This window comes from Anabas testudineus, chromosome 14 (assembly GCF_900324465.2).
Source record: "Anabas testudineus chromosome 14, fAnaTes1.2, whole genome shotgun sequence".
NCBI lineage: Eukaryota > Metazoa > Chordata > Actinopteri > Anabantiformes > Anabantidae > Anabas > Anabas testudineus.
This window is the reverse complement of record NC_046623.1, coordinates 9415566-9436088: the sequence shown is the minus strand read 5'-3', so window position 1 is coordinate 9436088 and position 20523 is coordinate 9415566. Positions and strand designations below refer to the sequence as shown.

The 20523-nt window shown below is 39.7% G+C and overlaps 2 protein-coding genes across 2 annotated transcripts; both read left to right on the top strand.

Moving 5' to 3' along the window:
• Positions 1 to 423: 423 nt before the first annotated feature.
• Positions 424 to 11628, top strand: pygma (phosphorylase, glycogen, muscle A). Its single transcript, XM_026373475.1, has 20 exons — positions 424 to 765; positions 2863 to 2964; positions 3048 to 3126; positions 3250 to 3353; positions 3600 to 3731; positions 3827 to 3938; positions 4038 to 4120; positions 6077 to 6220; positions 6425 to 6517; positions 6747 to 6893; positions 7725 to 7888; positions 8083 to 8197; positions 8304 to 8405; positions 9023 to 9170; positions 9290 to 9348; positions 9430 to 9571; positions 9733 to 9940; positions 10554 to 10688; positions 10869 to 10935; positions 11191 to 11628. The coding sequence occupies exons 1-20, from the start codon at positions 523 to 525 to the stop codon at positions 11338 to 11340; spliced, it is 2529 nt and encodes an 842-aa protein (XP_026229260.1). The 5' UTR covers positions 424 to 522; the 3' UTR covers positions 11341 to 11628.
• Positions 11629 to 15976: 4348 nt separating this feature from the next.
• Positions 15977 to 20164, top strand: slc22a6l (solute carrier family 22 member 6, like). The gene is made up of 11 exons (XM_026370341.1): positions 15977 to 16381; positions 16490 to 16887; positions 17002 to 17105; positions 17223 to 17377; positions 17554 to 17722; positions 17840 to 17963; positions 18065 to 18180; positions 18275 to 18489; positions 18577 to 18685; positions 19235 to 19438; positions 19637 to 20164. The coding sequence occupies exons 2-11, from the start codon at positions 16501 to 16503 to the stop codon at positions 19722 to 19724; spliced, it is 1671 nt and encodes a 556-aa protein (XP_026226126.1). The 5' UTR covers positions 15977 to 16381; positions 16490 to 16500; the 3' UTR covers positions 19725 to 20164.
• Positions 20165 to 20523: the final 359 nt, after the last annotated feature.

Below are 20523 nucleotides of genomic sequence, written 5' to 3'. Positions count from 1 at the left end.
TGAATCATTCATCATCCTAGCGTCATGAATGGCACACCCTTTATCCAAGCATGACAGAGAAGGTAAACAGCACATGACTTTGAAATTCATATTGTTCTTAGCCTGTTGATCAGGTTGACAGCTTCAGAGATAAGAAAACTGAAATCTGGTAAAACCATTTTCAGCCTCTTCTGTTTATAGGCAGACTGTAAATTAAATTATTCTCTCTAGGTATCATGTACTGCACATCTGCCAGTCTCATATGACGGATCCAACATGCCCCTCTTAGTTATTTGTGCGTGAAATAATTGAAAGGTTACAACTTCTATCTCATCAAATGCCCCACCCTTTACTTCCCAAATATATACAGTGTGCTTCCCCCACTACTTAATATTCATAGCCGTGGCTTTAAAATGCTCAACCTGAGCGTGTGGTGTGGGTGCCTCTCTTGCTGTGCGTCTTCGCCTGGTGGTGTGTGCCTGCGGTCTTACTGTTTACATCCTTCCAGAGTCAGAGCCCTGAGCTGCTCCAACTTGTGCCACCATGTCTAAGCCCTTGTCTGACCACGAGAGAAGGAAACAGATTTCAGTGCGGGGCCTTGCTGGCGTTGAAAATGTTACAGATCTCAAGCAAAACTTCAACAGGCATCTCCACTTTACACTGGTCAAGGACAGAAACGTGGCGACCAGAAGGGATTACTACTTCGCTCTTGCCCACACTGTGCGGGACCACTTGATTGGCAGGTGGATCAGAACACAGCAGCACTACTATGAGAAAGATCCGAAAGTAAGTCCAAGCACCAAAGAGGCATCATTTACCACTTTTTAATTTTATTTTAAATATTCTAAGTGAAAATTATAGGTATAGGTATAGGTATAAACAATGTCACATCTTGTATCTGTAATCCAGAAATTTAGGGTGTTTTAATATTTCATCGAAGAAATGCTTCACACCCTCAGGACATTTAGGAAAGTACTTCATAGAGTTTTCATTAGTATTCTGTGTCATACCTCTAGTGCAATTTAATGGACTTCTCTGGAGTATTTACATCTTTTTGCTACTTAATACGCTATAGATTATAATCTCTACACTACTTATACATGCATTTCTTTAACGTTTATGGTTATTATTGACTCTTCATAAAGAATATTGGTAATCTTATCAGATCTGTGGTTCCAACCTTTTTGGCTTGTGTCTCCTTCTGAATAACTAGATTCTTGTTGGGGCCACTGTGTGTGATTTCTGCTTCCTATGTCCTCCTTCATGTCAAACCCAAGATCTGGCAACCATGTGTGTTTTGTTTGGTATTGAAACCATCCAGTGAAGCATTTTTCCATTGGTACTTTTACTTAAGCATATAAATATTTTTTCTACCACTGAGAGCACAGGCTTTATATTCACCTACTGTACTTTCAACAACCTGGTGTCAGTGTAATGCCAAGTCATGACATTTAAACTTCGCCACTGCTTCTTAGCACTCTGCTGGTATGCTCCCTTTCTTATAGCGTGTTGAAACACTAAACCACTCCGTGACCTTCTGTTCCCATCCTGTCTGACCATGAAGCACATAGCCTTTACTCATGTCATATGAGCACATGCTTCAGAGGGCGTCTGAGTTCATATAAAGACAGTCGCATAGATGCTTTATTTCAGTAACTGCTGTGTTATTAACAGACAGCTACAGAAAGAACATTAAAAGAACAATGGGAGGCTGCTGTCAGCCGAATAAAGCAGCAAAATTGCAAACCGCACCACATTTATTGCTTGAAAATGTCAAAAAAAAAAACACGTGCAGCTACAATAAAAGGTTCAGAGGAAAGAGCAGAACCCATCTCCAATATCATTTACTTAGCAGGAAAAATGTATGACCATTGATAAATATACTGAATAAATGGGCAATTTTTCTTTTCTTAAAAGTGCAAAAAGTTTTCCTGTACTCTTCAGCTTCTCTGCTTCGCAGCAGGGTTATTGATCTGTTAAATAAGTGCCAAAACCCTTATTGATTGAACTCAGTAGCAGGACACTGACTCATTCCATTAATCTGGTTTTCAGAAACTACTTAATCAGATGCTGATGGGTTGCAACTTGTAACTCAGAAACCATGTGAGCAACAAACTATATGACCTTGCTCTGGAGCTCTAGACTAAAAAGGTCAAAGGTGAATGTCTCAAAGGTCTCAATGGGAACTCGAAGGAGAGAAGGGAGAGAATTCAAATGATGATTTCTGCCATGATCACATTCTGCACAGACTGTTACAACAAGATTTCTCTGAAGTCAGATAAGACTTGAAACACGCTGTTATGTATAATTCAGGAGATACTCCGTGATATGACCCTATCAGTTGTATTCATTATTATTTTACATGTCTATCTGAACCGCTTCTCCCATCACTCCAGACTTAAACTCCACAATGAAAGAGTATCAGACTCAGGCTGACCTTTACAGCGACCTCTACAGCTATTTTTGCTCAGGCCAAAATGTTGGTGTTATGTAATACCCAAAGCAGTATGTCCCCCAACTGCCTTCTCTTCTGTGCTCCTCCGCTCCTCAGCCTGTGTCTGCCCCTCCATGTCAGAGGAGAAAAAAAAAAATACACTGAATGGCAAAGGCTAAACACAGGCTCAGGTGGCACATTTCAGTGCCCTCCCAACCATGACACTAAATCATGAAACTTAAAGGTTACCTTTGCAGGCTGTAGTGGATGTTGTTGTGGCATTTTGCACATGATTCCACATGTTTTTTTGTTCCAGATTTGCAGCCGTCATGCTACTGTGGAAACTTCTCTAATTTCTTTAATGCATTTATTTGATGAGACAAAAATAACTCTGTTAGTTTTAATATGATTCTCTGTCTCTTCTTTGGCTGTTTCTTCCTTAACTATAGCGTGTGTACTACATCTCACTTGAGTTCTACATGGGCCGTTCCCTTCAAAACACCATGGTGAACCTTGCACTGGAGAATGCCTGTGATGAGGCCACATACCAGGTAAGTCCTTATACAGTGGTAAAAAGTCTTCATGCAGCTATTGCATCTTATTCACTGCTTCATTCATTTGTTGTCCTCTTTAGTTGGGTCTGGATATGGAGGAGTTGGAGGACATGGAGGAAGATGCTGGTTTGGGTAATGGAGGCCTGGGTCGCCTTGCCGGTGAGCATCTTTTCACTCTTTATATATGAATAAACAAGCTGTTGAATCACGTCAATTATGAAGAATTATTTACTTAATTATATACTATTTTTTCTTTTTGCATATGCTGCCTCTGGTGTTCAGCCTGTTTTCTGGACTCCATGGCTTCATTAGGTTTGGCTGCCTATGGCTACGGAATTCGCTATGAATTTGGCATCTTCAATCAGAAAATTGTCAATGGCTGGCAGGTTAGAAATGTTAATTTTTCATGCTTCTGGCTGTCTTTCTGTTCCTTTGAACCTTGCCCTTTTTTCAGTTTGCAGGAATAGCTGCTAATGTTTCTTTTTCAACCTTAAATCATGGTCAGGATGAGTTTCTTTGATCATTCTCCTGACCTGATGTTTCTTATCATTTTCTGTGCCCGGTTCCTTTCAGAGAGCCACTCACCTGATGAATGTTTTTGTCACTCCACATAAATGTATATCATTATTCAGGTTGAGGAGGCTGATGATTGGCTGCGCTATGGAAACCCATGGGAGAAGGCGCGTCCTGAGTACATGCGCCCGGTGCATTTCTATGGCAGGACTGAGCATCAGCCCGGTGGTGTCAAATGGGTTGACACTCAGGTGAAAATCTAAAGTAAATGCACATTAAAATGTTTCCTAGGATCATACAGGGCTGTTTTTCAAATGTCTATTGCTTTCAATGATGACATTTGCAGGTGGTGTTGGCTCTACCATATGACACCCCCATCCCTGGCTACAGAAACAACGTTGTCAACACCATGAGGCTGTGGTCTGCGAAGGCACCCTGCGAGTTTAACCTGAAAGACTGTATGTCCCAGGCAGAGATCAAACATCTTCAACCATGCAACAGCTGTCAAATGTAGATGAGCTGGAACTAAAGGCGTTTATGCACTTTTTCTCTTGCAGTCAATGTTGGCGGCTACATTCAGGCTGTTTTGGACAGAAACTTGGCTGAAAACATCTCTCGTGTGCTGTATCCCAATGACAATGTAAGAAAATATAACTAAATTACATTTTAATCCGCCTGAACTGCTCTCATGAGATGACCACAAACGTGTAAACCTAATTAGAGGAAACGGCTGAATGTTGAACAATAAGACTGTATGGCTCTGGTATGACTGTGTAGGGCTTATCTTAACTCTGCTAAGAGCTGGATTTCCATAATTTGGAAGCCACTTAATTCCCTTTGACTTCATCTAGAGCCACTGTGTGTGCTTTTTTCCCTCCACCTTCCTCCTTCATGACAAACCAAAGACCTGGACACCATGTGTGGTCTCCCTGAAGGCCCAAGAAAAAGGGTTTAGCAGGTTAACAATCGACCTGAAGTTGTAATTCAAGTCATGTCTGGAAATTTATGTCTGTGCACGTTAGAGCAGAAACTGTGGTTGACATTATATTGCAATAAATAGATAGATTTTTTTCTTTCTTTCTCATAAGATTAACTTGTCATAATCTGCCTTTTCTCTATTTGACGAATGCAGTGCCGTCTCTGGGGCACAATAAACATGAGCATGAACATGCAAAGTAGTCGATCCAAACACAAATCAGTTAAATCACCAGCAAGCATTAATCTAATGGGTTGGGAGTAACATGAGTGACATTATCAATAACACTATCATAGTAGTTCACAGCAGGGGAAGCCATTGCTTAACGGTGCATAACAATAAAGCAAAATACACTGCTTTAAAAAAAAATAAAAAAGTTGTTCTTTCACGTGTGCAAACTTGTCAGCCACTTTCCTGTAAAAGTCCAATGAATTCATGAATTAATTTTAGTTTAGTTTTCAATTGATAACATGGCAAGTGCATTCAACCTCAGCTTTTTGTCCCTTATCAGCTTAATGATGTTAAAATCCTCCGGCTGGTGTGTCCTCAAACATTTAATCTCTAATTCGTTCTAATGGCAAAGTGCTAAATCTATCTTTTAATAAACTGTTCTTTTGATTGATCTTATTACTCCGCCGCTGGTGGCTAACATAGCAGCTACGATAACGTCTTGACGTATGTCAGATCGATTAGCATTAGATATTATTAGCTGCCAACACCATCATGGGGCCATCCTGATCCTGATCCTGATCGTGCCCAACAGCTCTGTATTAAAAGCGCGTTCAACATGATCATTCATCAAACTCGGACGGGCCCATGCACACAAAAGGAAGACTGTTAGGAGCAGTCCTGTCTTTGATGCAGCATGTATGAGCAGCATTATTAGCGGATATGAAGAAAAATATATTTTGTTTACTGACTGAATTACTGATCATGTTGTGCACTGCTCAACAGTGAGATCTGGGCGGGTCTGGCCCCTGATGTCTAGACGCCACAGGAGAAATGTGTCACAAGTGAAAGATGATATGTTGTCTTAAACAAACTGGTAGTTACGCCTTTATTTTTCATCCAACATTTGATTTTTTGGACAGATGACCACATAAATGACAAGTATGTTGATGTATCGATTAAAGATACTCGGACAGCTTAATATCTGATCTACAACATCCAATATTGTTTTCTTAAAGACATCTGATCTTAATCAACATCCAGTCTAGTGTCTCTAACGTTAATCAACTTTTTTCTCACAGCACTCGGTTAAAATCAGAGAGAGAATATGGGCCAGCTTCATGGAGGAAAACACTTTGTATACAACATCTGTATTAAAATTTTAAAGAAGTGAGTTTAAAAGTCACAACATAGTGATTACATTCAATGCAAAAACATAATGGCGTTTCGGTTGCATTGAATATATTTTCAGGAGACAGGTTGCCATTGATAAAGACATATGCATTTTTGCTTTTTCCCAAATCACACGAGTAGTTGTTGAACTTAAAATATTTGTTCACGAGTCGGTGTCAGTCACTGATGTGCAAAAGGCCACTGTATATTCAATGCATATGGAACTATTCAGATGTGCCTTATGAACAGAAACAAACAAATATGTGTTTTTATCCCCAGTTCTTTGAAGGAAAGGAGCTCCGTCTGAAGCAGGAATACTTTGTTGTGTCTGCCACCCTGCAAGACATCATCCGCCGTTTCAAGGTCTCTAAGTTTGGCTCCAGGGAGATTGCTCGCACAGACTTCAGCAAACTACCTGACAAGGTGAAGTGAAAAACTCAACAAAATAGTTTCTGTCAAAAAATGAAAAGATCTCTCCCTGATGTTCTCTCCGCGCCTTCGTTAAATTCCCTATGTCAGTGTGTTGAACAGGTTGTAGGTGAGTTTTATTGTATCTTACGAGAATAGGAGAACACTATGGCAACTACTAATTCTGAGCTGACATTTAATAACGTTCTCCATATTCAGGTTGCCATTCAGCTGAATGACACCCACCCAGCCATGGCTATTCCTGAACTGATGAGGGTTCTGGTTGATGAAGAGAAACTAACATGGGAAAATGTAAGTAAAAGAGTTTTTTTTATCAAAAATCCACTATTAAATCATTCTTATTATAATCATCACCTTGTTTTTCTTCATGATTGTCATTTTAGTACAGTCAATAAACTATTGCCTCTACCACAATGAGAATTCAACAGGGATAAAGATATTACTTACAATGTCTTTTGTTATTTTCATTATTTCTTCTACAGTAATACATATTTATGTATTCTCTCCTGTTGGTGTTCAGGCCTGGGACATCTGTGTCCGCACCTGTGCCTACACCAATCACACAGTCCTTCCTGAGGCCTTGGAGCGCTGGCCAGTTGACCTGTTTGCTCATCTGCTGCCCCGTCACTTGGAAATTGTCTATGAGATCAACCGCCGCCACCTGGAGGTTGGTACTTCACATTGCAGCATATATTCATGTCTGTGATGTCTGTGGACAGTACGTGCCAGGAACACACACATGCACACACACACTGTTCTCTAAGAACCAATATAGTAATAAAGTCAGCAAATAGGATGTCATATCAAGCATATCTCTATGTATTTTTACCTGCCTGGTTGAACACAGGGTACAAGCTAAGGAATGTACATCATGTCAAAGCTCAGTGCAATCAATACATTTGGATAAGACAAAAACCAACGTAGAACTTTTACAGAGCAAAATATAAATCTAATATGAAATTAAAAACATGCGAGGTTGGAAAAGCAGAAAGCAGAAAGCAGAAAGCAGAAAGCGTGCTCTTTTCTCTGACTATATTTCTGTATTTTTAGATGGCCCCTGAGGAAAGAGACTATAATTAAAACTTATTAAAATGCCAGGAATGACTAAAGATTGGCATATGCACATAAATGCTGCAATGTAAAGGAACAAAATGGTTTTGATTGACTCTTAATTGCAGTATCTGTCAGAATTCAGGACTCCCACGTTCATGCTGAATATAATGATAAATATTTCTGACACAAAGTGATGAGAAGGTTTAATGACTTGTGGCTCCATCAGAGTTTCACAATAATAAACTTCAATTTCATTCGTTCAGTCACATACTAATGGAAAGTGCCCTGATCCCGATTATTTCATATTATTTTAGAATAACTGTGGTGACCTACTTTATTATGTATGAAAACAATGATATGATTCAGAGAGCATAAAATAATAATAATAATAAAAACAACCTACAGAATGAGCTCATTTTATCTCATGTTGTTTTTAATTTCGCAGAAAGTTGCTGCTAAGTATCCTGGTGATAATGATCGTCTGTGCCGCATGTCTCTCATTGAGGAGGGCGGACAGAAGAGGATCAACATGGCCCATTTGTGTATTGTGGGTTCCCATGCTGTCAATGGCGTGGCCCAGATACACTCTGACATCCTCAAAGCTACTATGTATGTCCCAAAAATAAGCACTAGTTTGTCTGTAATGCCCTATATTACAGTTGTTAATCATGATTAACACCACAAACAGGCCACAAAATGTGTAACATGTACAGTAATAGGATCTATTTCATAAATATTCAATGCTTTTATGGGCTGCTGCATCATCATACAGTGTGTGGTGTGGTGCTTTGTTCTGTCTGCAGTTTCAAGGACTTCTATGAGATGGAGCCACATAAGTTCCAAAACAAGACCAACGGCATCACTCCTCGTCGCTGGCTTGTTATGTGCAACCCTGGGCTGGCTGAGGTCATTGCAGAGGTTAGCAGAGTTTTAAACACATAAACAGCACAACACTAATATTTAAATATACCTCACAATCCAAACATAAATGCATTTTATTCACTTTGTCTCAAATTTGATTTAGAGGATTGGTGAGGACTTCATTCGTAACCTTAACCAGCTGAGGGAGCTCCTCAAGTTTGTCAATGACGAGGCTTTCATTCGTGATGTGGCCAAAGTGAAGCAGGTAAAGTAGTTAGTGCATTATTTTGTTTCCACTGTAGTAAAATTGTTGCCTGACTGTTGCTCAGTAGCAAAATCCCTGGTGAGTAAAGTCCAAAAGTTAGCATGAGAATATATTTCAAGTATGCAGAATACTATGTGTTATGTATAATATTATAAACACACATGCATTAATGTGCAGATTCCCTGTATACTGTTGGGTGGCAATTAATTTTCAAGTTGTATCCCACAATAAAAAAATGTAAATTTGTCTGTTAATTACCTTGTGCATTATTAATCTGAATGTGGAAATTAAATGCTAATTAAAGCTCCTTTTCCACCATTGGAAATGTGCACATATGCAATCTGCCTGTTCCAGTAGCCATGCACAATTTGTTCATGGAGTTTTTTGTCACAGAAGGTGTTTTTAGAGAGCCAACCCGCAGAGCTGTTTGTCCCTCAGCCATCAGTGTCAAAGCCTCCATTAGCACTTTTGTGGTCGTATTTTGCACCACTAAGTGCACTCTATACTGAAAATCTACAAGTGCATTTTCTGTTGTTGCGTCTTTACCTGTGATTTCTGTTCTATTCACTCGAATTCACTGTGGTTCATATAATTAAGTCAATGTTTTATACACGCAGGAAAACAAGTTGAAGTTTGCTGTACACTTGGAAGAGCACTACAAGGTAAAGATTAACCCCAACTCCATGTTTGACGTCCAAGTGAAGAGAATCCATGAATACAAGAGACAGCTTCTCAACTGTCTGCACATCATCACCTACTATAACCGTAAGTAGAAGTCTTAATGGTTTAGGACATTTTCACAGTGCACCTGTGTCAGAGTTAAAATGTTTGATGCAAACTTACATGGACACCTCAGTCCTTTAATGTCTCGACGTCTTTGCCAGGTATCAAGAAGGAACCCAACAAGCAATGGACTCCAAGAACCATCATGATCGGAGGAAAGGTTTGTAGTTAATAAAAATCACCCAAACAATTCACAATTAATTTATCGGAAATCATTTATTTCATTGTCTCTTTCTCACAGGCTGCTCCAGGATACCACAGTGCCAAGATGATTATCCGTCTCATCACAGCTATTGGCGAAGTGATCAACAATGATCCCGTGGTTGGAGACCGTCTCAAAGTCATCTTTTTGGAGAACTACAGAGTCACACTGGCAGAGAAAAGTAATGACCAAATCACTGCTGTGATTCTCTTTCTACCCCTTCTTTCCTTGCTATTCTGTTAACTTCCTCCTCTGAAGATGTTCCCAGTCAGGATTCACCATAAAACGCAAACACAAAACTCTAAAGAGTATCATCAACCCTCTACTTGTGTCATCTTCCAGTCATCCCAGCAGCTGACCTGTCAGAGCAGATCTCCACAGCTGGCACTGAGGCCTCCGGCACCGGCAACATGAAGTTCATGTTGAACGGCGCTCTAACCATTGGTACCATGGATGGAGCCAATGTTGAAATGGCCGAGGAGGCCGGAGAGGAGAATCTTTTCATCTTTGGCATGAGGGTGGATGATGTCGACGCACTTGACAAGAGAGGGTAAGGAATAAACCACAATCTCTTTCAACATATTTTCTACGTGGGCAATAAAACCAATGCAGTGACATTATCCTCTTCTTCATCACACTATTTTCACATTGAATTAAGAAGACAAACAGCTGGAAGTCCCAACACTAACTCAAAAACAATTTGACCATGACATAATCCCACAGGGACAAATCCAAGGAAGCGGAGACATGAAAAATGTTCATCCTTGTCTTGATATTTCTATGTCACTACAGTATGTACAGTTTTTTGCATATAAGAACACTGTGCATTGCCTGCTGTTAGATTCATTTGGTGAAATACCTCCAAGACTGTACAACTGTCATGACATTGCGCTGTCAACGCAGTGAGATCCATGCGCTCTGACAATCCAGCAGCTCTGCGGTCTCACACAGATTTTGGTAATGATTTCTTCCTTGTACTGTCAGTTCCCTCAGACTCAACAGTTTTGTCCACATGAGCTAAAGCTTTCCACTCTAAAAGGTGTGGCCTTGGGGAACCTCTTGTGGTACCTCTGTGCAGATGAACTTGTTGGTTGCTGTAGCAGCAGGTTTGTGCTCCTGTTTTTCTGAATGTATTTATCATTCATTTTTTTGATCGTGCTTAGATACCACGCTGAAGAGTACTACAACCGCCTGCCTGAGCTGAAACAGGCTATTGACCAGATTGCTGGAGGCTTTTTTAGCCCAAAGCAGCCTGACCTGTTTAAAGAAATTGTCAACATGCTGATGCATCATGACAGGTAAAGGCATATCTAACATTAGCAGCCTGAGGCGCACACATGCATCCACACATACAAATAAGATTGTGGATAAACTAGCGTGCTGGTAGAAAAAAATATCAAGGCATGCCACACGTTTTACTGTATACTTGTTGTATGGATCTGTTTATTATTAATATTATTATTATTAATCAATTGCAGATTCAAGGTCTTTGCTGACTATGAAGACTATATTAAATGCCAGGAGAAGGTCAATGCTCTATATAAGGTATGTTCATAAACAAATAAACAAATAATGGTTTATAAGGTTTACCAGCATCACCCACTGTGCCCACTGTATATTACTGGCTAAACTACTGTAAAACCAGCCTTAACTCCCAGGCGGATTAAACTTTAAACTCAGTGACGTCTATTGTGTAGCATGACTTTAATTTGTGAGACTACGTTAAAGGAACACTCGGAGGTAATAATTGTATAAGGTGATCTTTTTAATCTTTTGTCAATCATTTCATTCTGACACCAGAACCCCAAGGAATGGACCAAGAAGGTGATCTACAACATCGCTGGATGTGGCAAGTTCTCCAGCGATCGCACCATTGCCCAGTACGCTCGTGAGATCTGGGGCATGGAGCCCACACATGAGAAACTCCCTGCCCCTGATGACAAACAATAAACTGTCCACATGCCTCAACTTTTCCCTGCTTATACCATACCACCACCGCCTCTAGACCTGACTTGTTAACCCACATTCAAATGCATTAGCATTAAATCCTCCCTGCGTTACTTCACCCACAGAAACTCTTGGACTAGCTATGTTCATACCTGCTTATTCACAATATCCACATTACTAACTGGTGTGACAGGACTGAGTCGTTATTGTCAGGGATAGGAAACAGCTATGTGGCTGCTGTGAAGTGGATAAAAGAGCTTTGAGGTGGTTTGACAAATTTATTGGTGATATTTTTTTACAAAAAAATATAAACTCTTGTATTTCCACTCAGACCCATTCTGAATAAAGTTTTGCCATAAACACAACAACAACGTGGACTTTTCCTGCTGCTCCTAATCAATTTCACACACAAATGTTTTCAGATAATTTATTGTAATACTGTAAAGTATAGAATAAATATGAACATAACACATTTTGCAAAGAGAATTATTGCCGGGTAACAATTTATTTTTTAACATGGTTACTTGGATTAGAACCTGAAAACTAGGTCAATCTCTCAGGGTTGTGAAAACAGTCCATTTTATTTGGAGTTCATTGCTCATTGCCCCAAGTGACTTTTCGGTGAATGATATCTACCTGACATCATCACTTTATAACATTAAAACAGTAAACTTCAGAGCTGTCACTGTACAGATGTGTAGATCCCAGTTCTGAATTACAAATGACTACAAAAGTAGGTAAAAAGAGCTAAATACTTTGATAGTGTCAAATAATTTGTCAATGTATTTCTTAATTAACATTAATCAGTTTTAATATTACAGGTTACTGTGCACCAGCTTCTACAGGCGTGATTAGTTTTTAACCTTTCATGAAAGAAAATAAAGTGCAATTGCATTAATGAAGGAGTCGACAGCTGGGTGACAAAACACTGAAGAGAAAATACTACGCCATACGTTTAATTAGATATTTGTAAGTGATAGAATAAACACAAAGCCTGAAAGTCGGATCTGTAATTTGAGGAAACAGTGACGTCAGAGTGTAAGTGTGATGTGAGAATTGACGTTGAGAAAGGCAAGGGGAGGGATTTTTAGAGCACTTAGTGTATATTACAAACAAAAGCACAAAAGAAGGAAAAGAAGCAATTACTGCAGTGACCATCGTATTAACGCTGGCTCTGCTTTCTGATGGTCATCTGTGAAGGCGAAAGAAGATTCACTGCCGGTGCTGATCTTCCACATTAAGTGATTGTTTGTCATTACTTTAAAAGCAGAGAAAACCTGCAAGCTGCCCACTAAATTCACTATTACAGACAGTGTCTCAACTGTGATGATACCATGTAGGACTGAATATGCAGCGTAGTCACACAGGCTGCCTGAGTGTCTTCCTATCAACCTTAGATACATTTATTTGACATCATATTCTATGGTTTCCCCTCATTGCAGCTGAGAAATGTTGAGTATTACCCACAAATGTTCAAGAAGACAAAAATCGAACGGTTAGCTTTAAATAAAACACATAATGGTACAAAGTGGACGATAGTTAAGTGGGTCAAACCAAACAACAAGAAAATAGTGACACAAGAGTGTTTGATAAGGCCATGGTCCCACAGTTGCACAGAAACCAACACCGGCACGAGACATAGTTCAGCAACCGACAGGACTTTGGCACCGTGACAGTAAGACAACACTCTTATCTGGTGATGGGGTGCACCCAGAGGCAGTAAAGTAAATCTTAAATCTGTTATTATGGGCTCTTCCTGATAGCACACAGCTCTTTTTCTGCATCCTCCTGATGCCATTCTAACCTTTTAACTAACTCTAAAACATATAGCTCATTCATTTTACTCTTTAATGCTACTTTATTGTTAGTTTAGGCAAAAACCCGATGTCACCTCATTCTTCCAGTGAGGAAAAATGTCAAAAGGAACAAGGACACTAGCAGTTCACCAGCTTTACTTTGACATGTTTTTTTTCTGACGTGTAAAAACAAACTGAAGTCTTGGACTTTGTCACCAAGCTTACACATTTGACAAAATAAAGACATTAAGAAGAAATTTAGATTAGCTGAGATAGAACCCATAGGTTATATAATATTTTAAATTTTGCTCTCTGACACAGCAAAAAGTCACATGTATAAGCCATTCCCATAAAATTAAAAAGTCAGGCAGTATGCAGGTGAAAGATCCTACTCCTTCAGCATGTTTTAAGCTGTGTGGCATCTCCAGGCGTGCGAACAAAACGCCAGGGTTAACTTCAGTTAACTTTAATTTGTTAAGCAAGGGCTGCCTACGTCAGTGGCTGTACTAATGGTTAGGTCTCGCAGAAAATTATTAGCTCTTTGCTGTTGCTTTCCAAAAAATCCAAGCAGCAACAGCATCACATCATAATTAACATACACTGTAATAACTCCTTGTCACATCAAAAATATGGGGGGGGGGGGGGGGGGGGGGGGGTAGGAAGACTGCAGAAAATGGCACTGGCAAGGGAAAAGAATGGTTATACAGTGGTAAATAATTAAAGCATGAAACAAAATAAACATTAAAGCAGGCTCTGTATTCCACTCACATTCGTGCACGTGTGACTTTTCTTGGCTTTGGCTTTGAGACAAACCATCAGTGTGTGTCGTCTTTTATTTGTTTGTAACTATTAACTGAGCAAGAGATGCAAAACTTATATAATGTGTTAGTGCTGGAAGTTTTATTGCAGTGTTTAACAGGGGGTGTACTGGTGTAATAAATTGTAAGATAACTCCTTTTCTTCAGAGTGTGCCAATTTAACAAGTGTAAAGTCCAAACGCTCACCAGTGAATGGTGTTGCGCAACTTCAGAAGTGTAAGAAACCATTTTATTTACGTTTTTATGTGGTTTATTCTGACACTGTCAGTTTTCTGAAAAAACTTGCACTGTTTGATTCCATGAATGCTGATATCCAATGACTAATTAACACAGGCTACAGAGACAGTTTCCTTTGTCACTAAGGGAAAAAGATAATAAAGATGATGTGTGGGAGTCATACATGTCAAGACTGGTGCTTTTCATCCTGGTTATGTGTGCGGCTTTATGGATAGAAGTAAGATCCTGAACTTGGTGAGCCTGTAACCTTTCCTCTAGTGCACATCTAGTGGCCCTTCCAGGATAATTTTGTAATCACTGATAGAGTCCATCATTAGATCATCGTTGGACCCAATACACGTGAAAATAATGGCATTCCCACCAGCTTTTAGTTCCTTGAATGTGCAGTAAGCTGGTGAACATGTTGAGCATCACACCTGCTAAACATTAGCATTTTTGTGCTGACATTAGTATTTGGCCCAAACTACCGCAGCCTCATGTAACACCTAGTTTGCTATATATGCAAAAATAATGAATAGAAAAATGGATCCCAGAGGCAACGCTTTTGAAAAATTAAAAGGTTTATGAATTAATTTCCACAGTTAGGTACTTTAAATTCTGCCGACTCTATAACTAACATTTTTAACTAACATAGATTTAGTATGAAGTCAGGTAGTAATATAATATGTATTTGTGGTATTTGTAATATGCTTTGAGCTTTTTCTTAGCAGTATTCCCCTGGTGGCTTCTTCCTCTGGCCATGCATTTATTTAAGTACGACATTTAACATTTAAAACCTACTGGTGTTGGGCATATTTCTCTCAAACCAATTCCCCAAGCTGCACTGAATGTGTGACACATACTGTAGTAATTTGGCAATTTGGCCACATCAGACCAACCTGATTTCACTCTGGGTACTGTACGCCCGTACATGCCAGAGCAAATTTCTCAACACCCTCTCTGACTCAGAAAGCTCGGACTTCCTTTAATATCCCATTATTCTGTTATGATGTAGATACACTTTGTTCCCTTGTTACCTATATAGCTGGTTTAACGCTGTGTCCGTTTCAAACCACAACCTTCACTTACTTTAATTCTCTTTTGTCCAAATTCCCCACAAAAGCTCAAAGTTTCCCATTTTTTTCTTTTTTCAAAAACTTTTCATACATGCTTTCCAATACTTGTACTTTACAAGCAGAAACCTCAAAGTACAAAGAAGAGGAATATAGAAGTCTTAGTCTTAGGTCCCTACCACTGTCTCGCAGCTGAAAGAAATGAAAGTTTAGTGTTTTGCTTTTGTGCACCTGCAGCTTCATTCAGCCTGACATCTCATGCTGATCATTACACAAGCACACACATTCCACAAAACTAATCATCAGGGCTCAAACCAGGCAAATCTCACATATCCTACCTACATGCAGCCTACTATTAAAACAAAATCCAAAATCACTATATTGAATTACATATTTTTGATCCACTGCTCATAAATTACCTATTGAGTCTGTTCATTTTTTTAAAGTACACATTTAAAACAGCAGCTGACAGGGGATAAGGAATATTTATCTGTGTTGATTTCTCTGTTTCCTTTAATTCATTAAACCTAACCATCAAATCCAAATGGGAATAATTACAGAACCACTAAAGTAAACAAAAATGATATGACCAGATTAGTTTGGTTGATCTCACATGTTCATCTCTCACACTCTGTTAGACAAACACACACAGACACTTTACCCCCCCCTCCCATCCTTCACATCAAGTGACCAATAAAGGGCAGGGAGTATATCTCAGTGCAAAGAGAGAGAAGAGCAGAGCATAGTTAAGTTCTCACTCTTCATGCTGGAGCTCACTCGCACCGAAACATTTCAACCAAACATTGTTCGTGCACAGAAAGGACTCAGCGTTCTACCTTGGCGTTCAGTGAATGAGCTGCTAATACCTCCAGAGGTTAGACTGCACTTCTGATAATCCAAAGTTCAGAAAAGCTGTTGGAATTTCAGAGCTGATTACTTACTTTAGCACACTGCAGCAACAAGAAGACTTTTACTCCTTTTTGCTTTTTTTTCAAGCACCGTCTGGAACACTTTGCCACAACTTTATTTGAAATGACAGTATAAAGTGTTTATTATTTTCGTGAAGGTGCTACAGTGTGAGAGCCAGCGTTCTTGTTGCATTTGCTTATATTTCATTAATGGGAGAAGACTAATTAACTTGGTAAGTCCATCAAATGCAATACACCTTTTTCTACCTTGACACCTCTCTCACTTGATGTTTTCTTTAATGTCTGGGCTAGAACAACATATTCTCTTTTGCACACTGTAGGAAAGACAACTATGGCATTTGGTGACCTCTTAGAGCATGTGGGAAGCACAGGGCGCTTCCAGGTCCTGCATGTGACGCTTCTCAGCATACCTGTCATGATGATGGCCAGTCACAACCTGCTGCAGAACTTTGTGGCTGCCGTGCCTCCTCACTTCTGCAGCCCGCAAGTAAACCTCTCTCATTTCATGCTGAGCCCAGAGGACTCACTGCAGATCACAGTGCCTCAAGACAAGAGAGGGAAGCCACAGAGGTGCCAGCGTTATGTTACTCCACAGTGGCACCTGCTGGCTCAGAATGGAACCAACCGTTCAGAGGAGCAGGGGGATGTTGAACTGCAGGGATGCAAAGATGGATGGTCCTATAACATGACTGATATGACATCCACCATCATTTCTGATGTAGGCTGCATTTTTAGTCTTTTTGTTTTCAGTTGGCTTTTTGTCCATCACGGTGCTAATAATTATATGTTGTCTCATTGTGTGTGTGTTAACTTCTTTGAATTTTTTCAACAGTGGAATTTGGTGTGTAATATGCGCTCTTTAAAACAAATGGGACAAACTGTCTACATGGGAGGAGTGCTTGTGGGAGCACTTGTCTTTGGAGCTCTGTCAGACAGGTAACAATTATCCACCTTTTCAACTGAACGTTTTAATTCTTCTTTCTCCAGCTCATACTATTACTGCAGTTATGTGATATGATAATGCCACTCTTTGCAAATCTTCCTGTCTCCCAGATATGGACGACGTATACTCCTGATCATTTCCAATCTGCTGATGGCCGTGTCAGGCACATGTGTTGCTTTCTCGAACTCCTTCTCCCTCTATTGCCTGTTCCGGTTTGGTTGTGGCATGGCTTTGTCTGGCCTGGGACTGAACACCTTCTCACTTAGTAAGTTAGTCAGTTGAACTGACAACAGTGAGTGTAAAACCAAAATGAAACATGGGTCAGTTTGGTTGTGTGGTGATGCTTGAATACACTCCTACAGACCATTATCACAGTATTCACAATCAAGTGGTACAACATTTTATGAAACATGTCTTCTTGTGTGATTCTTTCATTCTAAGTTGTGGAGTGGATCCCCACTCGTGTGCGGACTGTGGTGGGGACCCTAACAGGTTACTGTTACACAATTGGACAGATGTTGCTGGCAGTCATAGCCTACTTCATCCCGGACTGGAGGTGGCTAACCCTGGCTGTGTCTTTGCCCTTCTACGTCTTTTTCCTCATCTCATGGTGAGAGGCCAAGTATTGAATTGCATAGAAAAGTTAAATTTCCAATGATTTAGTAATCAGAAATATTCAGTAGTCACCAATCTACAGACTCATTAACTAAATAAATCTCTCATACAGGTGGTTCCATGAATCTTCAAGGTGGTTAGTCCTGAGTAACCAGTCTGAGCAAGCCATCAAGAACCTTAAAAGTGTGGCCAGATTTAACGGACGCCGCGAAGAGGGAGAAAAAATCAACCTTAATGTAAGTGGATCTGGTGTGTTTGTGGCATTACACCATCTATCTTTGTTTATAATTAAACACAAATCCAAATTGAATGGAGAGAACTCACGTTTTGTTCACAGATGCTGGAAGAGTCCATGAAGAAGGAGATGTCCTGTTCGCAGGGCTCCTACACAGTCCTGGATCTGTTCCGCACACGAAGATTGAGGAATGTGACAATCTGCCTCAGTGCTGTGTGGTACGTTTCCTTATTTAATGGAAGAAACACAAAAAACAAACAAACAACAAAAAAAAAACATCCATTATACCATGCATGCATTCTTTTTACATAGGTTATCAACCAGCTTTGCCTACTATGGCCTTGCTATGGATCTGCAAAAGTTTGGAGTGAACATTTACTTAATCCAAGTGATCTTTGGAGCTGTCGACATCCCTGCTAAAGTTTTAATAACTGTGTCTATGAGTTTTATTGGACGGCGTCCATCTCAATCTGGTGCTCTCATTATTGCTGGAATCACTATTTTGGCGAACGTCCTGGTACCTTATGGTATGTACTGTTTGTCACGTGATGTCCTGCACTCCTGTAACATTATAAAACAACAAAGTGAATGATGCATGTTCCACTCCTGTACAGAAAAACAGACCATTCGCACCTGTCTGGCTGTCATGGGTAAAGGTTGCCTTGCTGCATCCTTCAGCTGCTGTTTCCTTTTCTCTGGAGAACTGTACCCAACCATCATTCGGTAAGTCCTGTCGGGCAACAACTCCTGGAAACTTGCTAATCAGGATACTTTGTACATGCTCGCATGCAGCATACTGCAGATAATCACAATCAAAAAATCAATCAAAAAAAAGGTGTTGTGCTGTTGGACAGATAAAGACTAGTGTTAGTATTGAGTTGACAGCCAGTTAAGGATCATTATAAAAGTTTTGGTTAGTGCTAAAATAGTTGTTATCGTTTGTTCTGACTGACATCACTGTTGCCATTGGTTGTTATTTGCGTAACCCTTGTGTGTCTGCTTATCTCGACTGAATGATCATTATTTGCTGTCCTCACTTCCTGGCAGAAGCTCTACTGACGACTAGCTTTTATCATGTTCTGCAAAATCCACATACCATAGTCCACCAAAAGTCGCAAGAAGGCAGGTTTTTCTGTGTTGTGACACCAACAAATAGACCGTGTTTAGCAGTGTTTCAGCTAAACAGTAACTTAAAAACTCTAAACCTGTCTTCTATCCATTCAGTGTCACTGAATTCACATTTAATATTTGTTCTTTTTCTCCACCCGTCAGTCAAAATGGGATGGGCTGGGTATCCATGATGGCTCGTGTAGGAGCCATGGTGGCCCCCATGGTGCTCCTCACAGGTGACTACATACCTTGGCTGCCGGGTTTAATCTACGGTGGAGCTCCCATCATCAGTGGGATTGCTGCAATATTTCTTCCTGAAACACTTGGCACACCCCTTCCTGACACAATACAAGACGTAGAAGAAGGGTAAGGGAAGACTGGCAGGTGTTCTTTTTCTCATGCTTGAAAAATCCTCGTTCATTTTAGCAGCAGAGAGTCACTTTAACCCTGACAAACACGCATGCTGTGAAAACTAGCTGTCCATGATTGACCCAGAAAGAAAAACACAAACTGTTGATGAGTGAGAGAGATTTATTCATATTTTAATTTCTGTTTTCAACACAGGAGATATGGGAAAGGCTCCAAAACGTCACCAAAGGAAGCCATAATCCTTCAAGAAAACCAGGCAAACCTCCTAAAGCAGGCCGCTTGAGGGCATTTGTATTGTACCTCTGATGTTTTTGCTGACATGTTAATGAAAGTTGAGTGGGTGCATTTTCTTTGGCCTGTTTATTTGTTTGATTTCCATGAAGAGCTTTTTTGTCTCTTCTGACTGCTGGACCAATAGAAATGCAATATTATTTTTGGACGGGTCAATACAGTCAAATGAGTAGTTGCAAACAATCAGACGTATGTTTATTTTATAAACATATTAAGTATACAGTAGTCCATCTGAGGACTGTAGTCTTACTTTTGACCTATTGCATTTTATGTTTTAATATCTACATTAAAAGTACAATTTGTGTATATATATTATATATATATATATATATATGTTATTCTTTCACTGGTGTTTTTATAACTTCTTATTACTTTATAAAAAATCCTGCTTCTGTAAACTAGTTTGTATTTTCAATAAAATCAACACCTATTCATTTTTCCTGCGTCTTTCTTTTTTATGGTTTGTTGAGTATAATACTCCCATATAAATGAGCTGATTCTGTAGTTAGAAGCTACAAATCTGCCTGACCCGAATAAGAATGCAAGGGTTTAAATTACCATGGAAGGAAATGGTGCCATCCAATGGGAGAAAGAAATATAACAGCTCAAAAATGATGACCAGTGTGACTCTGTCTGGGTCTGATTCTGTCTCTGTTTTCACCTGTTTTCTCTAAACTGCACAGTAAAGTTCAGAACACCGACCACATACATTTTTTCCATTTTATTTTAGAATCAGTGTAAGTACACAAAATGCACAAAAACTATATTTTAAAGTAAATTGCTAGTATTAT